The sequence below is a fragment of the Protopterus annectens genome, chromosome 5.part1 (assembly GCF_019279795.1).
Source record: "Protopterus annectens isolate FY-2018-M chromosome 5.part1, PAN1.0, whole genome shotgun sequence".
NCBI classification, from domain to species: Eukaryota; Metazoa; Chordata; order Ceratodontiformes; family Protopteridae; genus Protopterus; species Protopterus annectens.
This window is the reverse complement of record NC_056736.1, coordinates 393,227,331-393,249,499: the sequence shown is the minus strand read 5'-3', so window position 1 is coordinate 393,249,499 and position 22,169 is coordinate 393,227,331. Positions and strand designations below refer to the sequence as shown.

Below are 22,169 nucleotides of genomic sequence, written 5' to 3'. Positions count from 1 at the left end.
TCCGACGGCATTTTATAATTACACCGCTTCCCAAACACTAACCTGGCACAATCTAATCTTCTCTTTATAGTGCGTTTGTTAAATCTAGCACAAGAGCGACAGCCAACAACGCCGTGCTCAGGCCCTAAGCAAGGTATACACAAGGTATGGTAATCCCTATGAGGTATCTGTTTCCCACAAGAAATACAGTTATTCACTTTTCTGACATCCGGTAAAATACTGAGGCAAGAAAAACCAAAATATTCCCAACGGGTACTTAGCCAACTTGGATTCGGTCTGAAACTCCGACTTCGGAAAATCTCAGAACGCCAACCTGCACTTGCAAAACTGCTTCTGCATCGGACCATGCGGCAAAAAAGACTGAGGAAATGACGTCGGTCGTGCGCATTTGTACCCTGACGTCCTGACGTCAGACTAATGCGCCTTGACCGACGTCAGCCTTATACTTTGGTATTCGGGCCGACTGGGACAGCGGACTACCCCAAGTGTCAGGACTGCAGCAATGTGAGATGAAGGACATCAAACTGTTTATGCTTCTGAAATAGAATAAAAAGTATTAACAGGGGGGAAATGTTAGAAAAATATGTATTAACATATGTGTGCAATGCTTATTTTAATAAGGGAAGATTTAACACATTTTTATTCTATATGCAGCATTAGTTTTATTTGAGACTGCAAATGTGCTTTTCTGAAATTATGCTTTCTGACACTGCAAGATGCACTCTGACCTAGTTTGCTAGCACAGCAAAATACATGTTTATGCCTTGGAAATGTACTGGAAAGCAGGTGATTTTCTGCTAGGTCAGAAAATTAAAAGGAGAATAATAGTAATTTCTGTAGATCCATTCATTACAGACAATAAACTCTGTTCGAGTTGATGAAAAAGTGCACAAGCTGCAAGATAGTTAGATATAAAGAACAATAAACTGCTACAGAAATCTGTACTTGCATTGTGCTTGAATTAGCCATAGTACCTAGACTTGTAACATCACATAGTAAGAAAGTTATAATGACCAGTGGTCATCAAGGCCATCCTGTTTACTGAAAAATCTTTTTCAAAACTTTGAAGAGTCAGCTAGAAGTATGGGAAATATCTATAAAATAACAGAATTATGAACTGGTGATCTGCTACGTCAGTCGTAGTGGGCAATGTCTTGAAAGAAAGGTATAATAACTGTGACACTTCCTGATTTAGCCAGACAAACTCTGTAACTGCATTTTTTGTCTCCTTGCACAAGAATAAAGTTACCTGAACTGAACCTTATGCTTTTGGTCTTTTTAAAGTATTTTTCTCTAATAGTAGTGCAAATTAGCCAACCAGATAAATACAGATGGAGTAAGTTAATTATTTGGCATTGGTAATACTTACAGACACAGACCTGTGAATTTATCAGCAGCTTAGTAGAGGAAATAGGAAATCTGTTGGTTCAATACTTCTTTATCCAACTGCAGATGCCACAATTAAAGCAGCAGCAGAAAGAATAATGCCAGAAAACTCAGGTTATGATGTACTTCAGAAGCTTGCAGTATTACCTTTCCAAACTGAGAAAGTGACACACCAGCAGTGGCAGCATAGACAAAAGACACTGGTTGGTAACCTTATGTTTTTGGCAAGGTCCAGTTCCAATACAATCACCATCACTGACAAACACGGACCTTATACCTCTCACTGAGTTGCTCACTCTTCCAATTTTCTCCCATTCCTTCCTTCCTTCTGCAATGAGCAGCATAAAAAAAAAACATTAATAATTTTTTGAACTCACCCAGTGGTGTAAAATGTGTAAAATCTGATATTGGTCCCTTTGACCATGACAAACTCCAGGAAGTCAGTCAGTCACTGACTGCACAAGTTAGCCCATGAAAGAATGGTAATTGGAACAGTCTGTGGTCAAAGCAGAGCAGTGGCTCAAATACATTTTTGCAGGCTTCTGAATTTTGAGCATTCCACCAAAATAAGGAGCTGTAGATAGGTATGAGCAGAATACATCCTGACTACGGAATATCTAAAATCAAAATCAAGGGGTAGAGTTACACTGGTGGCTAGAAGGGCTTTCTGGTGACAACAAACTGTGACTTCTGCCAGAAAGTGTGATACAAACAAGCAACTAAAGAAGTAGCCTGGTGTTAGATCTGGCTATTTCTCCTGCTGAGGAGACTTTTTTAGCTTCTACTTCTACAGACACTGGAAGCAATCTGACAGCCTGAAATCATACCATTCTTGGCCACCAGAAAAATGAAAACAGTGAGTACTGATCTTTTTCAAATTACTTCTGCTAGCAGGTACAGAACCAGGATAAAAGTGAAACAGTACAGAAGAATTTTACTACCAGAGAAGTGAAACATGTACACCATCAACTATCTCTTTTGCCCGGCTAAAACAAGCATTCTTTCATTTGGCAAAAAAGCTATTTGTTATGACCCACTCCTGGAAGATGTTTATCAGATGGGTGTCACTTTTCTTCAGGACAGGACTGCAGCTATAGCTTAGGGAGTCCACTAGCATGCTCACTCCACCCAGGATGTGAACAGCTACAATGTAGATCCCCTATCTATGGTCCACAGACAGATATGCATCTCTGTAGTGGGAATGAATGTGTACCACATACCTGTCAAAGCACCACATCACAGTCTCAATGCCTCACCTGAGCAAGAGGGGGATGTGGTTTTGACTTCCTTTCCAAAGCGCTATTGGCAAGAAGTACTGAAAATCCCCATCTGTGTGGGCTCCAGTCTCTCTGCACTAAATAAAAGTACAGGTGGGCGCATCCCCAAACATACTAATGACGTTTTCGTAACTACAAAGTATGAAGAATTATGCTGTAGGAAGGATAATCTCAGAATGAGATAACTGATCGAAGTCCTCCATTCTAGATGCTACTGGAGGGTCAGCAAGGAATGACAACTCTGCATCTCACTGTTCACTGAAGCAATCTCACCTGTAGGTGTGCAAACAGGGCAGTGAAGGTGAATATCATTATATGGCCCAAGGGGGAAGAAACTTTCATGTTTCCATGAACATCTGTATCCTCATGGATGCTGCCAGCCCAGAATCATAACTTCCTATTCTCTGTCTATAGGCAAGAACAAATGAGAGTGAACAGCATGTAACACCAGCCCAAATTAAAGAAATCACCTGCACTGTGACAAAAAGAAGAGTTTTTCCACTTTGTTTACTCCTGTGGTCTGGAACTATGAAAGGACCAAAGCAAGATCTAATATCAACAGTTAGGAAACCAGGTAAGGGAATGAAGTAGCCCCTTCTCCTACAAAACCACCATTACCGAGGCAATCAGTCTGGTAATCATTCTAGTAAATATTACGAACAAAAAAAAAATTGACATTATGACTCTCTTTGAGAAGCAGAGTCCAGATCTCTTCCGGAGCTTTGTGGTGATCACGTGGTCCTTTACTGAAGCTCCTTCTGGGGAAGATATTACCAGCTCCAATATACTACTGGCTGAAAGCACATTTGCAATCTACCAGTTCATGGTTATGTTTCACCAAGGTAAGACAAACTAAGATTTTGAAGGGCAGTCTTGAGAAATAATGGCACCCATACAATCAACCTTCTAGGAAGCTCATCTGGCAGAAATTTGGCGGGGGGCAAAGACCTTGAAAAGCTTTTTTGGGGAAATGTACCTTTCTATGAAAAAGAAGTTAATATAAGCATCAAACAGACTTTCCATGATGGTCACCCCAGTTCTTCTTTTTGCAGACTTTCCAGCAAGTCCTGGGAACAGGATGGGCAATTAAAATGGCCTTTCTCTTTAAAAAATAAGAGCCTAAAAGCATTGCAAGTGGTGCAACACAGATTCTTGAACCTGCTACAGCATCAGCAAAGTAAAATTTAAAGTGGGCTGCTCTTAATTGGGTTGGAAACAGAGGCTTATGCATGTGGTAGACTAAAACTGTTACTAGACCTATTTTTCATACTGGATGAAAAGGTAGTAAACGCAGAGGGATCCTCCATGGATACAATAGCTACTCTCACTTATGGAAGAAGCAAGGAATATGTAACTGGCAGCAGCTAAAGATATTCTGCAAACAGAGCTTCTAGTGAAATGGTCTCTGTGGCAGTGAAATGCTGATCTGCTTATCCCTGGCAGTGGCCTTGATATACATGATGAGACCCTGAAGAGATGCTAAAAAAGCAGAAAAGAGTTACTTTATAAATGCAAATGATGGCATGTTAAGGTAAATGAAAAATGATTTGATATGTCCATGCTGTTATCTGTTATGCTGTTTGTTAGCAGTTTTGTTTTCGATTGTTAATAATGTGTTTGATATTTTTAGAATAAGAGGAACAGTTTGTTCTATGAAGGATATTTAAGCAATGATTTAATAAATTGTTTTCACAAAAAAAGAAAAAGAAAATGTACTATATAAAAACAGCTAATAAACCATTATAAGATTCTTTACCAAAGACTTTCTGACCTCAGAATTAGACATCTCCATCAACTTTTCCAAAGTCTGATCCACAAAGGACTGCAAATAGAACATGTAAGACAACTACTTAGGGGTCATAACAACAAACGTAGGAGAGCTTTGGACTGCTGATCTGGTGATGATGCTTGATGGAAGATATCATGTAGGACAGTCTGTTTTCTAATGCTTATTCTAAATTTTATTCTACTCCAAAAGGGATTATTGTGAGCATCATCTTCACTGAATCAGAATGGCATCTGGTTGGGTCTTGGACACAGAAAGAGCATCCACCAAGAAAAGCTCTACAGGAGCGATAGCCCAGGTTCTTTGTCCACTTTCTGTACACATGAAGTCCTTTCTAAGAAGGAAGCAAAAGTGCAACAGCCCAATCTAAAGAAGACTTTAAAAGCTTGAACAGTGGTCCAAAGAAGTGGACATCTGAAGTAGAGCAATATGGAGGGGAATGTCTCTGTCACTGTCAGAAAAAGAACTTTAGGATTTTCTGAACCCCCTCCAAGGGGATCAGTAAAGAGAAAAAAACACCCTTGCCTTATACTGGATGGCCTACACTTATCTTATATGAACTGGTGATAAGCAAACTGCACACAGACACTGGCTGTCAGATGATGGACCTACTCCTTATGTACAATAAGGGCAGCGTCCATGCTCCTTAAGACGACACTTCTGCACCCATTAGGACAGATCTTAACAGATGTCAAAATTCACATTCAATATTGCAGGTAGTCCTGAAGGCCAACTTGGTGCAAGTGGAACCAACAGATGGTTCCTCACCATTAGCAGAGGTGGGAAGACAAAACCAGAGCTCAGCCACTGAGTCTTCAGAAGAGGATTCAAAAACTATGGATGGAGTTGAATATCCAGGACCCAAGCCCAAAGGTGGATGACAAGCATAGTCTATTCTGCTGCCTTCAGCATCATCAGCCAATGGACATGTCAAATCAATATTCAGTTATATTAACATGAGTTTAATTCCTCCCTAGTTAAGGGACAGCATACAACATGAAAGAAAGAGAAAGCCATTATGTGAACAGAATACAAAAGAGAAGACCAACAGACGCCTAGCCTCCAAAAATTCTTATCCTGATGATTAGGCTGAAGCAATGAGACTTACTGGAGTCCTTAAAATTGTGTTCCTGTCCCAGCTAAGACAGAAACTGATGGTGGGTATTTCATAGCTGGTGATCTAGGGACTGTGGGAATACTTTGAAGACTGATGCTTTTCAGGTAGCAAGCATAGCAACTTCTGCAATATATGCTAGGGCTGAGAACTAAAATGAGTGAGCACTGGAAAAGAACTGGAGAGCACAGCTTAGCCTGGCGTATGGGCAGGAAGCAAGCATACTATCATCCACAGGTTTCAAGAACTATGAAGTTGGAGATAATATAACAGGAGGCCTCAAGAGTTACTGCAAATCATCATCAAAGTTGGTTCTGTGGATCTCTAATAAGGTACTATGAATGCCTCTAGGAACAAATAATCATCATCAACATCAACCTCCTTTTTCCCATTTGTACATAGGATAGGTGTGTCATATCAATGTGACCAAGTCAACTATAGCCAAACTTTACTCCACTAAGTGGCCTCTACGAACAAAGGAAGGTGAAAATCAGTTACCAAGGCAGACAGGGAATATATAATCGCATGATAAACTTGGAAATTGTAGCCATCAAGATGAGGTTTGCTAAGCCATCAAGATGAGGACTAGAGAATAGACTTTACCAGGAAAAAATCCATAGGATATTACTTATGCATGCAAGTGTATGAGAGCATGCACGTGCGTGCACACACACATGTAAATGATACTACAGATACCCATAACATAAAAATGTCAGCAAAATGCATTAACAAACTGCCTATAAAACATACATGGAAAGCTTTAGTAGAGGCTTCTTCTCAACCACAACCCAAAAAAGGAACCACGGCTATTTTGTTGTTGTGTGTGAGAGCATGTGCATGCGTGCACACACACATGCAAATGATACTATAGATACCCATAACATAAAAATGCCAGCAAAATGAATTAACAGCTGACCATAAAACATATATGGGAAGCTTTACTATAGGCTTCTTCTCAACCACTATTATAATATTCTCAATGTCTTACACAGACAGTGTTTTCAAACACATACTTGTGCCTGTGCATTACACACAAGATCTCTAACAGTAACATTCCAGTCTCTGATAGCCATGACAGTACCCTACTTTGAAAGCTGCAAACTATATTAGCAAGCCTTTGGAGTGTTCTGTGAAAGAACATGGCAGCAGGCTAATGGAGTAGTGAGGCTGCTGCCCTGTCACTAATGTACATCTCACAGGCTAAATGAACATTAGATTTTAATTTAGATATGGAGTATTAATCTGCAAAAGTGCTTCTCACAGATTACTCATGATTAAAACAAAATAATTTCCTATGAACCTCACAGCCAGCCTGTGACTTTAACAACTAGCTCTTTCCCTAACAATATTTTTAAAGTAAAAGAAAAAGCTTAAAAAGTTAACTAAGCAGCCTGTTATCATAATCTGGATTTTCCCTAAAATATGCTGGACAAACATCAATCTGCAGTTGCAAAATAAGGGAAGACTCACTATAATTTGTGAACCGTCCATAGCATTAGCACAATATGATCACTGGTCAAGAGACTCGAGAAGAAAGTCAAGAAATAACCTGAATGTTCAAGTATTCATAATGCATGAACTGAATGCAGAGTCCCATTCAATGAACATATTTTTGTGAATTGGGAAGTTGCTCAACCGTTAAGATGGATATCACACAGTTGAATCTGCCCTCTTCTATAGTATTTACTTATATGCCTATCCAAAGCACAGCCATCTGTGAAAGACTCCCTTTGCATGCCCTGTAGGTTCCTGTTGCATCTATAGTCTGTGCATTTGTTACGGTAAAACCATTGTTTTTCGAAGTGTTGTTTGGTTGGTTTTGTTATGGTAAATAACATTTACTGAGCTGCAGTGATCTGCACCACTTTCACATCAATAGATATGACAATTACCACTGAATGCATAGAACAGTGGGACTGTTAAATAGAAAAGGTTATATATTCCAGTGGTCAGATGAACAGGGGTATCCATAGGATGCAGCAGGACCAATCTAGTAGCATTCTACTACACTATCCAAAACAGGAAACTGTTATTTTGTTGTGGCATACTGGCACATACTCAATACTTGCTAGCATACGCAGTGCTATAACTGCTAAGGGAACACACTATAAAACATCCTCCAAGTCGCTAAGGACTCACATGAGATATGGAAGACAGACAGTCTATATGGATCAAATGGTTTTCATGTCCCATCAAAGTCGGTTATAATGAAGCTTACATGCTGTCTTCAAATTGTATATGTACGTGTACGTGTGAGTGTGTGTGTGTGTGTGTGTGTGTGTGTGTGTGTGTGTGTGTGTGTGTGTGTGTGTGTGTGTGTGTGTGTGTGTGTGTGTGTGTGCGCGCGTATTATCACAACTATTTTATTTTCCTAAAACATATATACAGACTTCTACATTCTGCATTGAGCTTATACAGAAAAACAGCAAAACATGACTATGTACACAAAAAAAAAAGGCTGCAGTATTAGTGACAAATACTAGTCTGGGAAATGCAGAATTAAAGGAAAACTGTGCAGCAATGTATTGCCCAGAGTTCAGTCTAGCTGCACAGGGAAAAAACGTCATTAGTACCATAAATGCTCCCTTTAAAACTGTTTTTCATCATCGCAACAGAGTACCATTTAAATGCTCTACATACAGGAAATTTCCTTTTACATTTACATGCATTCTGAATTGCATACAACTTCTGCACAAGTGCTACCTAGTATTTCATCTATCTGCACATTATTTTGTCTACTAAGCTTTACCATGCACTAACATGCCCCCCTTTACCTCCAGAATGCAGATATATACAAACTGCTATAATCTCAGTCTTGCTTTCTTGTACAACACTAGAAATTGCTATGAAACTAATTAATTAATTTAGCATCTAGAGCAAAATACACAGCTGAATAAAACCCTCAAACACTTACCCATTGTGAAAGACTCTGGAATAAGGGTCTTTGGCAGCACATCTGGTAAAGGATAGCCATTCTTTCTAGCTACGATGAGGTGAAAGGCTGCACAGAACTCGGGCAGCGTTAGAGCTCCATCACAGTCCACGTCACTGAGCTCCCTGTGAGTAGATTGAGAGACGTGGTAAGCATACACTAAGCACACTGAATGGCAAGTATCTATTGACCAAAGCAGAACTGAATTAAGCTATTGACGTCAAAGAAAAAAAGAACTGCATTTATACTTCTAACACAAGCAACATTACCTATTATGTACTTACTTTTTCAAAATGCTAAGAATAACCTAAAGGTTTTGAAAGCATATTTCAGTAATGCAAAAGCAATTCAGCACAATATTTTTTTAAATAAATAAATAAATGAACAAAAAGCAGCAAAGCTTCAGCACAGTGATAAGCATTATACTGCCCTCTGCTGGACTGACAACGTCACACCTCATAAGACTGATGCACTAGTTCAAGATCATCTGATTTTTTTTTTTCTTTTTTTAAGGTAGCAAGCAAGACTTGCAAAATAATTTTAACTTATTTTATGTTGTCCCATTTCTGAAGACTGAAGTAACAATCAATCAACCTTGGAACATAAGCCCTGAACCAAATACAAAGAATTACTTTTATTGTCTCAGGATGGTAAAATAATAAGTATTCATGTTAAATGCGATTTCAAAGACTGAAGAATTGACAGTTATAGGGGCTAGAATAATGGGTACAAACGGAGAACTTGTCCTAAACACTGTCTTAGCAGCCCACCACACTCTGCATATATATTCTATAATTTTCACTAGCAGACTCTGGCACATTGAGTGACAAAATGTTCCCTGCTACTTTCAAAATGCGATTGCCTCACCAAAAAAGCCTGCATTCATTTGTCAAAGCACAAACATCTCATACTAAGTTAATGAAAGCAGGTTTACATGCCCAGAAGTGTTTTCAAAATTTTCTTATGCTACATTCTCTAGTCATCTCTGGCCACCACAAATGACATTATCCCACTTTAGAAGGCACTGTAACAGCAAATGAGGCTGAGCTAGTTCCACTCCATGTTTCTTTGGTGTGGTCTATGAATCTGGTGGCTCTTCCAAGTAATGCTGTGGACTGTGGTTTGACAGCTCTAACTGAGTTAGCAGCAGGCAGTGTAATGGGTCCACAACAGTGCACACAAGTTGAGCCAGTGATCGGTCGCTGTTTTGGGGCTCTTTCCTATGGGATAAGAACTTGTGGAACAGTAAATCTCAAACTGTAAGCACTGGACTGGAACCAGGAGAATTAGGAAAAAGACCAACGGCTACTGATAATGGCACAGTCATGTTGGAGGACAGATCCTTGCAAGTAGGGAGCTGTGGCTTTGTGCTGGACTTGTTGTATGAATGCTTGTGCAATTGCAGGTGGCAGGCAATATTTAAAAATAAATCTGTTTTGCCCGAAACAGATACAGTGTCATAATACCTGCCTACTGTTATTTATTCAAGGCACGTGAAGGGAAAAGATATAAAGTCAGGATGTTCATGTCTGCTTACTCTATTTGCAATATGCAGTCAGAGCTCTTTATACATTTGCTTTCGGTACAAACTGTTACTTCACAATCACAACTACTGTATATGACAGAATCTGATTATGTTTGCCTATGCAGTGTCATATTCAATTAGATCTGTTAGTTATGGGTAAGCTGTTTGTCAGTGTAAACAGGAGCATCTTCTCATCTGAACAGACATGCACAATACTTATGAACTAACTCTTATAACAATACTAGCCTCTTCAGCCTGCAGTGGTGGTAGGTCCCACTAATGCCACGTTTTTCCTGTCGTTGCTCAAAATAGTCTACACGTATAGGAGGGGAACTAAAAGTGGTTCTGAAGGCTGAGTACACCAAACACTCAACATATAGCAGAAGCAAAAAAAAATTTTTACAAACAAATTCTGCAGTACGGAATCACTCCAGCTACAGAAGTAGTGCTACTTCTGACTCTAGAAAATTAAATGAGTACTCAAGCGATACTTGTGACATGAATGGTGATTCAGCTGTTTTGGGCAAGACAAGAAATTGATGCCTTTGTTAAATTGGGTGCAAGCTACTTGTCAGGAGTAAATCAGTTTCAAGGTAGTTAAAAGGACAAAAAAGTAATGTGGTTATGAGGTTTCAATTTTAGAAAACAAAACAGAAAAGGATAGGTTACTGAGATGAAAGCATAGATTAAATATTTATGGGGTTTGTGCACTTACTATGTGTAACAAAAAAATAAGTTATGTACTCACCATAACGTTCCATCTGAGTAGGTAACTTCATTTGTGAGCAACCTGTGGGTATCAGATCCAATTTGGATCCGAGCCGGCAGCTTTCCTAGCCAAAGATCCGAGCTCCAAGCTCCTCCCCTTACCCATAATGCCCTGCCATCTCCCTCTAACCCTCAGATCGAATTTGCCATAGTATCATAGAACATTACTATAACACAAGGAAAACTACCTGAACGTTTTACCTGATGTCATCGGAAAGTGACATATCCTGATCCATCAAGAACAAACTAAAGGTCTGGGGGATGGAGGGAGGGTTGGTTGCTGACAAATGAAGTTACCTACTCAAATGGAACGTTATGGTGAGTACATAACTTCTTTATCTGAAGTAGTTAACTTAATTTGATCAGCAACCTGTGGGACAGAGTCCCCAGCTACCAACAACTTGGGAGGTCCTCATGAAAGGATATTTTGGAGCACTGCAGTGCCAAAAGATGCGAGTCCTCTGGATATTAGATCCACTTTATAATGTGTAATAAAGGTATGAGAGGAAGCCCAAGTAGCTGCTGAACAAATGTCATCCAAAGACACCCTCGACCAGAAAGCAGCAGAAGTAGCCACAGAAAGGGTAGAATGAGCTCGAACCCTCGGGGGCTCAGGTCGGCCAGAGCTTCTGTATGCGAGAAGGATGCATTGGGAAAAAATCTAGCTAAGGTTACTTTAGTCACTGGCTTACCCAGACAGGACTTAGCAAATGAAACGAAGAGTTGATCTGATTTTCGAATTTCAGCTGTTCTGTTTAAGTAAAATTGCAACTGTCTATGAACATCTAGACAATGAAGTCTATACTCTCCTTTGTTCTGATAATTAGGAAAGAAGACAAGTAGATTAATGGACTGGTTGATGTTGGCTTCTGAAGCCACTTTAGGTAGAAAGGCGGGATTAGTCCTGAGGGAAACCCTGTCTTTATGAAAGATGAGGTATGGAGGCTTACTGCAAAGAGCGTGAAGTTCCGATATCCTTCTAGCTGATCTAATGGCAATCAGGAAGGCAGTTTTCCAAGATACATACTTTAAGTCGATTGAAGCTGCAGGCTCAAAGGGGGGACCAGTCAGAGCCTGAAGGACTAGGGTTAAATCCCATGGAGGAACTGCATCTTTAACAGGGGGTCTTAACAGGAAAGTTCCTTTTAGGAATGTCTTGCAAATCTTAAAGGAAGCTAGGGGTCCAAAACTGTTCCCAACATGGAAGTGTGAAATAGTTGCCAATTGAACTTTAACCGTAGAAGAACTAGCCCCTTGATGGAAAATATGGGATAGAAAGTCGAGGACTACTGGGATAGGAGCAGTAAAGGGATCCAACTTCCTATGCTCCGCTCAGATAGAGAAACACTTCCATTTACTCTTGTAGATTTTCCTGGTAGAAGGCTTATGAGCAGCCACCAGGATGGCCTTAACTGAGGATGAGATATTGGGAGTCCTAGCCATTAATGGAACTGGATCAACCAAGCCGAGAGCTTGAGGTTGTCCAGGTTGGGGGTCTTCAATCCCAAGGGGTGAGAAATCAGATCCGGAATGGGATCTAGGATCCAGGGAGGATGTACTAGATGAGACCGTAGGCATGGGAACCAGGTTTGGCGAGGCCAGAATGGGGCTATGAGGATAACTCTGCTCCCCAACCGACGACAAAATTCTTGCAGAAAGCTCATCAACGGAAGAGGAGGATAAGCATAAAGAAGACCGGATGGCCAAGCATGAACCAGAGCATCTTTGGGGACTTCCCCTAGTGGGAGAATTAGAGCAAAGAACTCGCTGCACTTTGTGTTCAAAGGTGACGAGAACAGATCGCAGCAAGGTTGACCCCATCTGATGAAGATCTGTTCCGCTACTACTGGGTTCAGAGACCACTTGTAAGGTGAGAGGATAGTTCGACTCAACCTGTCCGCTAGAATGTTTGACCGACCCGGTATGTGCGTTGCTATGAGAAAGCGGTTGGTGGAGATCGCCCATTCCCACACTCTCATGGCCTCTCGGCAAAGTGGGTAAGATCTGGTTCCCCCCTGTTTCTTGATGTACCAGACTACTGACATGTTGTCTGTCTGAATTGCAATAGTCCCTGGAGGAAGAAGGGCATGGAGAGCCTGCAACGCTAGAAGCACTGTCCTCATCTCCAAGACACTGATATGCAAAGAGGTCTCCGTGTGAGTCCACATGCCTTGGACGGATCTGCCCATGCAATGCTTCCCACCTGAGGAGAGATGCATCCGTGGTCACTGTGACTTGGGGTGGGGACATGGAGAAGGGGCGCCCTTCCCGAAGGTCTCTGGAATGGAGCCACCAAAGTAGAGATTCCCTGCAAACCTTGCTGAGGGGGATAGGTGTAGACAGGGGGTGACGTAGGGTGGACCACTGGACCTGTAAGGTCCATTGAAGGATTCTCATCTTCAGACGTGCAATCGGTAACAGATTGATGGCCGCTGCCATGGACCCCAGGGCCCTCAGGACTAATTCCGCTGGAGGGGCTGATGATTGTAGAAGAGTCAGAATGTGAAGTTTTAGATTGCGGAGTCTGTCCACCATCAGGAAGACTTTGGATTGTAGAGTGTCTATCCTGGCCCCTATGAAATCCAAGATTTGAGTGGGCTGAAGGAAGGATTTCTTGTGATTGATTGTGATCCCTAGGTGGCGGGCTAGATGTAAGTAGTCCCTGCCTGAACATAGTAGATGCTTGGTGGGGGGGGGTTAGGAGCCAGTCGTCCAGGTAAGGAAAGACCTGTATTCCCTGAAGCCTCACGTGGGCCCCTACAATTGCCATGACCTTGGTGAACACCCTGGGGGCTGTGGTGAGACTGAAGGGTAGGACCCTGAACTGATAATGGTTGGCTCCCAGCCGAAAGCGGAGAAACCTCCTGGATCGCCTGTCCATTAAAAAGTGGTAGTACGCATCCTTGAGGTCTATCAAGCACATCCAGTCGTTCTCCTGTAAAAGTGGGAGAATGGATTGAATAGTGACCATCCGGAACTTTTCCTTGGCGACTGACAGGTTCAGTGTGGACAGGTCGAGAATCAGCCGTAAGTCCCCTGTCTTTTTTGGCACCAAAAAGAACCTGGAGTAAAAGCCTGATCCGGATTGCCCTAGGGGGACGTGCTGGATGGCTCTTTTTCTTAGCAGCTCTCCTATTTCGGAGGCTGCTACCTCCCTCTGATTGGGTGGGACATCGAGGTGGCTCCCCGACCGGGGAGGAGATGTAAGGAATGGAATTGAATAGCTTCTGGATATGATTCGGAGCACCCAGCGATCTGTTGTAATGGACTCCCAATGTGCTAGGTGCTCCGAGAAGCGCCCCCCCCCCGACTGCCTCCAGAGAGGAGCAGTCGGGTAACCCCTCAGGGTTGCTGCCCGGGTCGATCGGAAAAGGGTTCCCTCGACCCGAAATTCTTCGGCCCCCCTCTGCCTCTGGGCCGGTGTCCACTCTGTCCTCCTCTGCCTCTGAAGGACGAAGGATCCGGAGCGAAACGGGATTGTTGAGTTTTCCGGAACCGCATCTTCTTTTGTCCTCTTTGGTTCCTGGAGAAGGACCACTGAGGAGCAGAGAAGCGGATCCCGATGGCAGACAACGTCTTCCCATCTTTCTCGCTCTGGAGAAGCGTATCGCGGATGGTTTTGCCGAAAAGCATAGAACTGTCAACAAGGGCGTTCGCGAAGGACGTCTTGAAGGGTTCCGCAAAGTCGCAGAGACGGAGTCAGGCCTGTCGACATAAGGCAAAGCCTGTTCTGCTGGCTCTAGCCGCTCCCTCCGTGGCATGGGAGAGAAGCTGCATAGATGTGTTAGTAATTGACTTAAGAGTGGCCATTCGAGCCGAGGTTCGTTTGTCCTCGGCCAACATGGACTCTGGGGGTGAACCAGCGTACTCTTTGATTAAGTCCTGCTGGAGCCGAATTACATATGCCATATAGTTCAGTGACCTTACAGAGAAGGTCGCTGAAGCGAACACCCGATTTCCGAGACGGTCCATCATCTGAGACTCCTTGTCTGGAGGATGTACCGCGGAACTCTGCTGTGCTAGTTCCTTTTTCGTGGCAGCTGCCACCACCATAGCATCCACTGGGGCACCCTTACTCCAAATTGTCCTGTCTGTGAGAGGGCTGAGGATCCTGTCCGGTCTCTTGGGTATTGGCTCAACAGTGTCCGGCTCCTTCCATGCCCTGGTAGTTATGAGGTCCAAGCGGGAGGGGACACCCAAGAGGTAGATGGGTCTGCGTCAAATGCCTCCAGAAACATGGACTCATCCGAGGAAGGTTTTTGGGCAGACCACCCCCCTCTAATGCGCAACATTTCCATGATGTCTCCAAAGGAGACGTCTTCGGGGGGTGACCTGGGGAACCTTCCCCTTCCTCTAAGTCCGTGTCATCTGTGAGGGACTCGGGTGAGTCCAAGTGCCTCCTCTTACACTTTCGTTTGTGAGGGATCTCCTCGGGGGGGGGGGGGGGGCTGTCCAAAGAGGGCTCACCAACAATGTCCTGTTCCTCTACAGGAACCATCTGGGACGTAGGCGCAGGCTGTCCCTGGGGCCGGATGATGGAAAAGAGGCCCATCTGAGAGGGAGTAGCGGGTGGATCCGTAGCAAGAGCCAGAGGTCTCGAATCCCTCGAGAGGACCCTCTCCACGACGTCGAATGCCAAGGGTGAACTGCTCTCCCTAGGATCCGAAAGCAGTCCCCTCGGATCCAGTGTGCGGATCAGAGCCGGAGATGATCCGATCGGATCCGAAAGAGTAGTGCTCTCCGACCTCAAGGGAGCCGAAGGCCCGCCCAACCCCTCCGGATCCGACGCTCAACTCACGGCCCCGAGAGCTCGGATCCAAAAATGGATCTGACAGACTCGAGGGCACAGTCGGCGCCGAAGCTAGTCGGATCCGATTGCTCCGAACCCCGATAACAGGTCGGAGAAGGAGCAATGGGGGCGAAAAAGGGGGTCGAGCTGCCCCCCAGAGGGGGGGGGGGGCAAGAGCAGTCCCATCTGCAGCTGGGCCTGGAGAAATCGACGCATCATCCGGTCCATGTCTGTGTCGGATAGACTCCTGGTTGATCTGGACGAGGCCGCCGAGGCCGGCCGGGAAGGCCGCCTAGACGACTTCGAAGGTGACCGGGTCTCCTCCTCTGGCTCCGGGGAAAACCGCAGAGAATGGAGCCGAGAGGGAGAAGACCCGGAGACCTTAAGGGGAGAGGCAAGCTGCTTAGACGGCGGGGCTGATGGAGCTAACTCGGACCGCCTCTTGTGGCTACGGTGCCTATCTTTCTCCCGTTCCTTGTCCTTCCTATCTCTCTTTCTGCCATCCCTTTCCTCCTGGACCAAAGAGGGAGTTTGAGTCCCAGTCAGGTTATCGAAGGCAGTAGGTGGAGCAGCAGCGGCCGCGGCTGGCGCCACAGAGGAGGAGGAGGAAGACGAAGTGGAATCAGGGGGTAAAAGGCCCTCAAGGATTAACTTCGTCCTCCTATCCCTCAAAGCCCTGGGATTAAAGGCTGCACAGATAATCACCTTTCTTCAGACTGCACTAACACCCAGGCAGATAACGCACCGAGTGTGGCCATCCGCTGGGGACAGCTTATGGCCACACTCGGAGCATTTAGAAAATACAGCTTTTGGGCCTTCAGACATTTTATAAAGAGGGAAAAGAACAGGCCCACATGCACACGCCTTCACACACACAGACAGGGGGAGGGAAACTAACTTCAACTAAACTAAAAAGCTTTAAACTACCCAAAAATACTAAGAGAGAAGGGAATCACACACACAAAGTTTTAGAATTTTTTTGGCAGAAAAAAGGTGTAAAAAGTTTTAACTCACAACACCCACGCTAGGAGCTCGTTCTGAGATGCTTAAGGAAGCCGCGGCAAATGAGATCTGAGGGTTAAAGGGGGATGGCAGGGCATTATGGGTAATGGGGAGGAGCTTGGAGTTCGGATCTTTGGCTAGGAAAGCTGCCGGCTCGGATCCGAAGGTTGCTGATCAAATGAAGTTAACTACTTCAGATCAGTAGGGCTTCTCCATCCATATTAATTTGTATATACTGAAGCTTAGCCACCGAAAAAATTGTGTACATGGTACCTGGATGTGCTTCATAAAGCTATTATCAGCAAAAACATTAAGGTAACAATGCTCAAACACTACTTCAATTTTCTTCTGGTTTTGGGACCCCTTTCTCGAAAAACAGATTTAAATTAGAAGCAGTGTAAGGATGAGCAACTTAAATATTTTAGATCTTAAACTAAAATTATGTACAAGGAACGTCTGTGTGTGTGAGAGAGAGAGACGCACAGAAAGCTGCATAGAGAGATAGACAGCTTTAAAAAAATGTACCACAGAAATAGGAGGATTTAGAAAAAGCTATGAAATGCATCGGAGGAGGTCTGTTAGTTTCTCAGTATTGACCATTGATATAGGTGGCCTACAAACTCTGGATTCAACCCAATCTGGATTTGTATAACGTAGATCATGAAAACATGAGCATTCAGTGATCATATGACCTGAGTAACCAATATAAGTGTCAGATGATTTTAGTGCCCTGGGACCCCCTAAGGCTTAATCTCGCCCTGCCAACTAAGACCTAGCAAAACAAGTGCAGTCTTTAGTGTACATGTCACACAGTTACAAATTTTACAACAGAAAGAACCTCTGACTCTATAGTCACACATTTTAAAATAACGGTGTCACAAATTTGCTTTATTAACACAGATGTCTCTCTTACTAAGCTTAAAAGCATGGTCTGATTATTTCATTGCTATTTACTCTGTATTTGTTTTGTCTTTTGCATTTGCAATGTATTTTCCAGGTTTGCACTTGAAAGTGGTATGTTGTGATCAGTGCGCTGTGCCAGAAAACAAACATAAATAAAATAAAATAAACTTGATAAATAAAACATACCTCCAATCCTACTTTACATGTTGACAAAATTTTCAAAAAAGTCCAGTCACTTTTTTGCCTGGCGGGCAATGCCACTTTGACAAAATGAGAAAGGGTCAAAACAGATACATATTACAGCCTTCTTACACATACTACACTTAAACTACATAGGAATTTCCGTAAAGAAATGATATGCAGATTTACTGTCCTTACAGAACATAGAATGCATCACTGTCTACTGCTACAAGACAAACCAGCTACCCATTACCGGAGGGATAACACAACTTCAACATTTCTTTTCAAGTTAATTAATTAACATATACAGCCTCCTCCATCTACAAAGCTTTCAGACAGAACCTATACTTTTGGCCTTAGAAGAAATTAAGGACAGTGCACCAACCCAGAAAAGCCCCCCTTTTGGCAACATTTATTTTTATTTTTTGACTTTTGCCCCCATTGCCTGTCAAACACCAGATCCTCTGTCATCCAATTCATTCCCATCACTAGGTGAGAGGAGTCATCATGCAAGTAGCCATCAAGGTAGGCTTGAACATTTTTTGATTAGCCCTAATGCCACTTAGATTCTAAGCAAAGGAACAAAAGGGGGATATGCAACGAGCTGACCACTCTAATCATTCCTCACTTCCACAAGGGATGCCGCCAGCAAACTATCTCACCCACTCCCCTTAAACACAGGAACTGACTTCCCCAGTCTCTACCAAAGAAACTGTACTTTTCCTATGCTGTTCCCGAGCACCCCCCCCCCACCCCACCCCCCAGGAAGGCACAAAGATCATTCCAACTCACTATTCTCCTTCTCTGCCTGCCTTGTCCAGGGCTGGGGGCTGCTAACTGAACACTGGTCACTTGGATCATAGTCAGGGTCTCTGTGCCAACAAACCAGGCCCTTTGTCAAAAATTAATGAGCATCTTCCTGTAGATGACAGCGACAAACACTGCTGACATACTAAACCAGGTTCAAGGACCATCAGCTCCCAGAATATAAATTCAACTACTTTGGATATTCCAAACAGGCAATACTGAGAAAAATTAATAGCGCAGATATTATGGTATATTATGAAAACCTGTCAGGTTTATACCAGGAACAAAACCATACTATTTCTTAATATTTGTAAGATCAAACCATATTCCTTAGCCATTCATATGAAACAACTCTGATATGGCTATGAAAGATAAAGGCCCAACTCCTAAATACCACAACCTTTTTTTTTTTATAACACGAACCATCTTTATCGAATTATCACTTATCACGTAGAGAATTATACAGTACATTTTCACAAATGAAAGCAAACCATGTTGAAATATAGTCACTTGCAAACATTATACATCACTTATATTTTATACAGTCATTGTCAGTCAAACAGGACATAAGTCACTCAATTCCTGCCTTCCCTTAAACCTTATTCCCCCTCCAAAATATTATTCTGCATATATTATTCCCACAATTCCCATTTATTTCTACATAATTCACTCCTACCCTTTTCTAAAGATCCTACTTACAAGTTTTTTTATCTCTGCACTATTTCTACGAAGGATGGTTTAGACTTTGATTTCCATTTTCTAGTAATTGCTTTTTTAGAAGCTAGCATAATTAAACTCAGCAAGGCTTTACTATGTCTAGGCAATTCAGATTCTGTATTACAGCTAAAAAAATAATTTCCTTAGTTACACCAATTTGCTCACCCAGTACATCTGACAGAGTAGTCTACACAGAATTTTTAAAGTCTGCTAACCCATTACACTCTCCAAAACATGTTCCCAATCGCCTCTTTCTTCCCCATCATACCTCCAACATTTGCAATCTACCTGAAGAAAAATTATTTGGATTCTGCTTGGGGTATAAAATACTTAGGCAAACACTTCCAAGCAAAGATCCTAAATCTTCTAAACATTGTTGCATATTTGCGAGTATTTGGGAGCTATATATATATCGTCCCATTGTTTCTTTGTGAATTGTTTACCCAATCCTTTCTAACCTCCTCTGATTCCTATACTTTGCATGTAATATTTTACATGCCCTACTAATTATCCCTTTTTAACAGCAGCTTCTGTTCTAGGTTCTACTAAAAACTCTACCAGTGCTGGCCTTTCACTTAGGATTCCCCTCTTCCTTTCTCTTTGCCTATACCCTGATATCAATCCTTGACAGGGAAGGTAGCCTCTAGCCTGCAGTCCAAATGCATTTTTGGCCTCTTCCCATTCTTTAAATACCACAAACTTGAAGAAAAAAAATGAGCCAACAACCATGCAAAGGAAGCTTTATTAATATCACAACACAAGACACACTTTCATGCACATGACACTTTTTCATGTAGAATTAAACAGCCTGCCATCATGCAGGTTATTTAAACAACTGAACTTTTATTTTTTAAATGTGACTTCAAACATATTAAGATAAAAGACAGTGCCAATTTTCAAAAATCTAAAATTTGACAGTCCTCCAGGATCCAATGGCATACTCCCCTGATTCATGTACTGGAGGCATTACATCAGAGCACCACACCAGCATATATCAATTTATGCCTAAAACAAAACACCATGCCAAACATAACATGACTTGCTTTAACAAACCCGGTCTGAAAACAGCCCAAACCGACCAAGTTCTCACACTACCATCCAATATTTATTCTTCCTACCATGGCAAAAATCCTCAAAAAATATTCATACTTAATAAAAAATATATCAAACTATAACTACTTCTTTAACAAGCAACATGGATTTTGGCCTGGCCAGAGCACTTCAACAGCCTTATGGATCCTAAATGATGATATCCCACTAGGGATGGACAAAGTGTAGCTCACAAGTGCCATTTTTGTTAAACTGATAAAGGCATTCCATCTCGTCAATCAGAATCTAATTCTACACCCATCTGCTTGATATTCTCATTCACCCGGGCGCCCTACTTTGGTTCCAAAGCTATCGGTCTAATCGACAACTCTGTGTTAAAATTCTTTCCTGTCCCTCTCTCTCCACTTGCCAAAATGAAGAAAGGTGTTCCACAAAGGTCCACTCTTGCCCCAGTCCTTTCTCCCATACATACATCAACAAAGCACCTCTGTATCATTCTCAACTCCCACACTTACTCTGTGCTAATGGCAAATAAAATATGCAGGTTCAACGCAAAACGTCTTCTTAAAACAATCCAGAATTGCAATAAGAAAAGCCATTTTACTACAGCCATTCCTTTAATAGCATATGATTCAAAACAAAATCACACTCTCATTCAGGGACTCACCAATAACTATGTAGGTTCATCACACACTTACCAAAAAAGAACACCATTGCAAAACACTACAAAAAGCAAAACAGCTTTTTGTCAAACAAAGGGCAGACCTTTCTCAGGTCACAGCTGTTCAAACAACAACAAAACCAAACTCACTCTCTCTCCACTACCTTCCAGAGTAAAGACTCCCCATTATACAACCTTAGAAACCTTGTTGGGAGGGTGGCCTAACGGTTAAGGTGTTTGCCTTACAAACACAAGGTGCAGGGTTTGAGTCTCACAAGGGATAATTAGCTAGGCTTAACATGGCTTGCAAGGGCAGTTAGCCAAGTACTAATCTATGAATCATTGACCATTCGTCACTCTCATTACAAGACCCCTAAAATTAAACTGCAGTGTACTAATCACTTTTTTTTTCTGTATAAGATCTCAGAATCTGGGAATCCCTACCGACATCCATTAAAAAAGCATCCTCCTACTCAAAAATTCCACTCTCAGCTGAGCATAAACCTCCTTACTGCAGGAAATTAAAGTATAATCAAGGTCTCAATGCTAATGATTTAAATACAAGTTTTAATCTAGAAAATTGACTTAACCCTGGCAAACTAGTAGCATTCAGACTTGAAATCCAGCTATACTCTGTTTTCTCTGTTCATTACATCACATCACCTCCCCCAATACTTGTTTTAACTACTTGCAGAACAGACAGCTGAAACTTATGGTACCAACTGTTTATATTACATGTCTTACGAATGTGTTTAGTTGATCCAGCTTCTTAATGTCATTATAAGTGTTCAGCTATACATTCTTTTACATGTTTGTGCATACACCCCATTAACTGTCATGCAATCAGCTTGAAAAGTAAACTGATATTTTTTATCACTTATGTGAACAAAAAAAATATACAGTAGTAATATATTTACATGCTGAGCAATTTCACAGGGATATATCATCTGAAAGAGCTGCTTTCAAAGACTACACATTCAAATAACAGCTATCTTTTCAGACTTTTTTTTTATTCTTAAATGTAAAAGTGAGTGAACTTTAAACAACTGTTGACATATCTGTGGCAGCAGGGAGCATGTCCCAGTTACTTTTAATATCATATACTATTCCAACAGTCATTGAATATGTGAACAGTAATATGAATTTATTACCTTAACCTCATTACCACAATCAACAGAACATGTTGGAGGGATATCTTCATAACCCAGAGACTGCCCATGCTATGGAAAAGACTTCCCCAAAAACAAAAAAAAGGGGCAAACCAAAAAGGGG

At 42.2% G+C, this 22,169-nt stretch overlaps 1 protein-coding gene across 3 annotated transcripts in view; it reads right to left on the bottom strand.

Moving 5' to 3' along the window:
- REPS2 (RALBP1 associated Eps domain containing 2) overlaps nucleotides 1–22,169 on the bottom strand; it is a 2,057,440-nt gene that overhangs the window by 869,712 nt on the left and 1,165,559 nt on the right. For all 3 annotated transcript variants that reach the window (XM_044073054.1, XM_044073053.1, XM_044073052.1), the window contains exon 8: nucleotides 8,478–8,620. In XM_044073054.1, the coding sequence (XP_043928989.1) occupies nucleotides 8,478–8,620 (143 nt within the window). The remainder of the gene's footprint in view (nucleotides 1–8,477; nucleotides 8,621–22,169) is intronic.